Raw genomic sequence first — 2,099 nt, 5'->3', positions numbered from 1 at the left:
GACATGTGCAGTCTCTACAGTAACTGTATCTGTTAATATTTTAAACTGCCTATAAACTTTTATTTAGTGTGAATTTACAGCCCTTTTACATAAAGACGTTATATAGTAATTAGGCAGGTGACCATAAAAGATACATGTGTTGAAATGGAAGCCACAACAGATATGCAGATAAATGTTACTTTATATCTGCTTAGACTTAGACTGCTTAGACACAAATTTTCAGGCAACACATATCTGAAGTTTTCTTAGAACTTTTTTCAAAGCATATCAAGAAACTGATCTGATCTTTAACTGTGCATGACTATAAGACTATGAGTTTCCTTACTAAATAAGACAGAAGTCACTTAGTTTTTTAAAATAACAACAAATACTCTTTTCCGAATTTTGGTCATTTTGAAACCGTACATGAGAGGATTCATGATAGGAGGAATGACAAGGACCTCTATTGCTATAAAGTTTTGAAGGACTTGAGGTAAAACCTTTGAACCAAATCGCATACTCATGAAATCGAAAAGCATTATTACAACAAAAGTAAATAATGAGACGAGATGTGGGACACATGTTTGCATGAACTTTGCCCTGTTTTCTATAGACCTGACACATGTTTTAATGATATACATATAGGACCAAACTATAAAAGCACCATGAAGTGCATAAATACTTATTGTAATATTTGCAAATATCCCATTGATTGTCGTTTGTGCTGGAAAACAAGCGAGTTGAACAATACTCCAGTTCACACAGAAGAGTCTGGAAATATAAGTGCCGCATAACTTCAGTCTGGATGTTAGAAAGACATTTACAGCCATAATGCAGAAAGTTGTGAACCAAGAAAAACACACTAACCTAATGACTCTTTGCTTTGACATGATAGAGTGGTACTTCAGTGGCTGACATATGGCCACATATCTGTCATATGCCATGACTGCAAGAATGGACAGTTCACCACAGACAAAAGAATAAACTACCTGAGTCTGAATAAGGCAACCGTAATATGAGATGAGATGAACATCAGAGAGGAGATCCCAGAGAAATCTGGGAAAGAAACCTGCTGTTCCATAAAGTGCATTCATGCAAAGGACACAGAGCAGAATATACATTGATTCATGGAGGTTGCTGTCCAAGATGATGATCACAGTGAGAGAAACATTGACCAAGCAAATGATGCAGTAACACAACAAACTGAGGAAAAAGAGAACAAACCTGTGACTGATTGTTTCATTGAAACATGAAAGAAAAAACATTGTTATCACAGAAACATTATTCATTGTGATTGAGAGACCTAAGTGAAGCCTAGTCTCTCACTGTATCTGGTCTCTGTTCTCCTCTCTCCTCTATCTAGTACAGATAACAGCAACATGTGAGCTGAGATTTCAAACCAGCCAATCAATGATCTGGAATGAAAGCTCACAGCTTTGGAAAAATCCCAGGGAATTTAATATGTATCACATACTAAACACATAATAAAACAAACCGTACATGAGAGGATTCATGATAGGAGGAATGACAAGGACCTCTATTGCTATAAAGTTTTGAAGGACTTGAGGTAAAACTTTTGAACCAAATCGCATACTCATGAAATCGAAAAGCATTATTACAACAAAAGTAAATAACGAGACGAGTTGTGGGACACATGTTTGCATGAACTTTGCCCTGTTTTCTATAGAATTGACACATGTTTGAATGATATACATACAGGACAAAACTATAAAAACACCATGAAGCAAATACATAGATATTGTAATATTTGCAGATATAGCATTGATTGTAGTTTGTGCTGGAAAACAAGCGAGTTGAACAATACTCCAGTTCACACAGAAGAGTCTGGAAATATACAGGCTGCATAACTTCAGTCTAGAAGTTAGAAAGACATTTACAGCCATAATGCAGAAAGTTGTTAACCAAGAAAAACATGCAAACCAATAACTCTTTGCTTTGACAAGATAGAGTGGTAGTTCAGTGGCTGACATATAGTGGATGGCACTGGCCACAACAGATAGCATTGTCTGACAGATGTTGAAAGACCTCAGCCATCTCAGAATAATAAATAAATAAATAAATAAATTTTTATTTATATAGCACCTTTCAAGACAGAATCA

The 2,099-nt window shown here is 35.6% G+C and overlaps 1 protein-coding gene across 1 annotated transcript; it reads right to left on the bottom strand.

Annotated features, from left to right (window-relative positions):
* Positions 1 to 344: 344 nt before the first annotated feature.
* LOC134646391 (olfactory receptor 52D1-like) lies at positions 345 to 1,268 on the bottom strand. The gene has a single exon (XM_063500276.1). The coding sequence runs from the start codon at positions 1,266 to 1,268 to the stop codon at positions 345 to 347; it is 924 nt and encodes a 307-aa protein (XP_063356346.1).
* Between the last annotated feature and the right edge of the window lie 831 nt (positions 1,269 to 2,099).

Source organism: Pelmatolapia mariae, linkage group LG16_19, assembly GCF_036321145.2.
Source record: "Pelmatolapia mariae isolate MD_Pm_ZW linkage group LG16_19, Pm_UMD_F_2, whole genome shotgun sequence".
Taxonomy (NCBI): domain Eukaryota; kingdom Metazoa; phylum Chordata; class Actinopteri; order Cichliformes; family Cichlidae; genus Pelmatolapia; species Pelmatolapia mariae.
This window is presented reverse-complemented; position numbering and strand designations above follow the sequence as displayed.

Bases quoted from the DNA above. Each gene is read 5' to 3' on its own strand.
- LOC134646391 (XM_063500276.1), bottom strand. From the start codon at position 1,268: ATGAATAATGTTTCTGTGATAACAATGTTTTTTCTTTCATGTTTCAAT.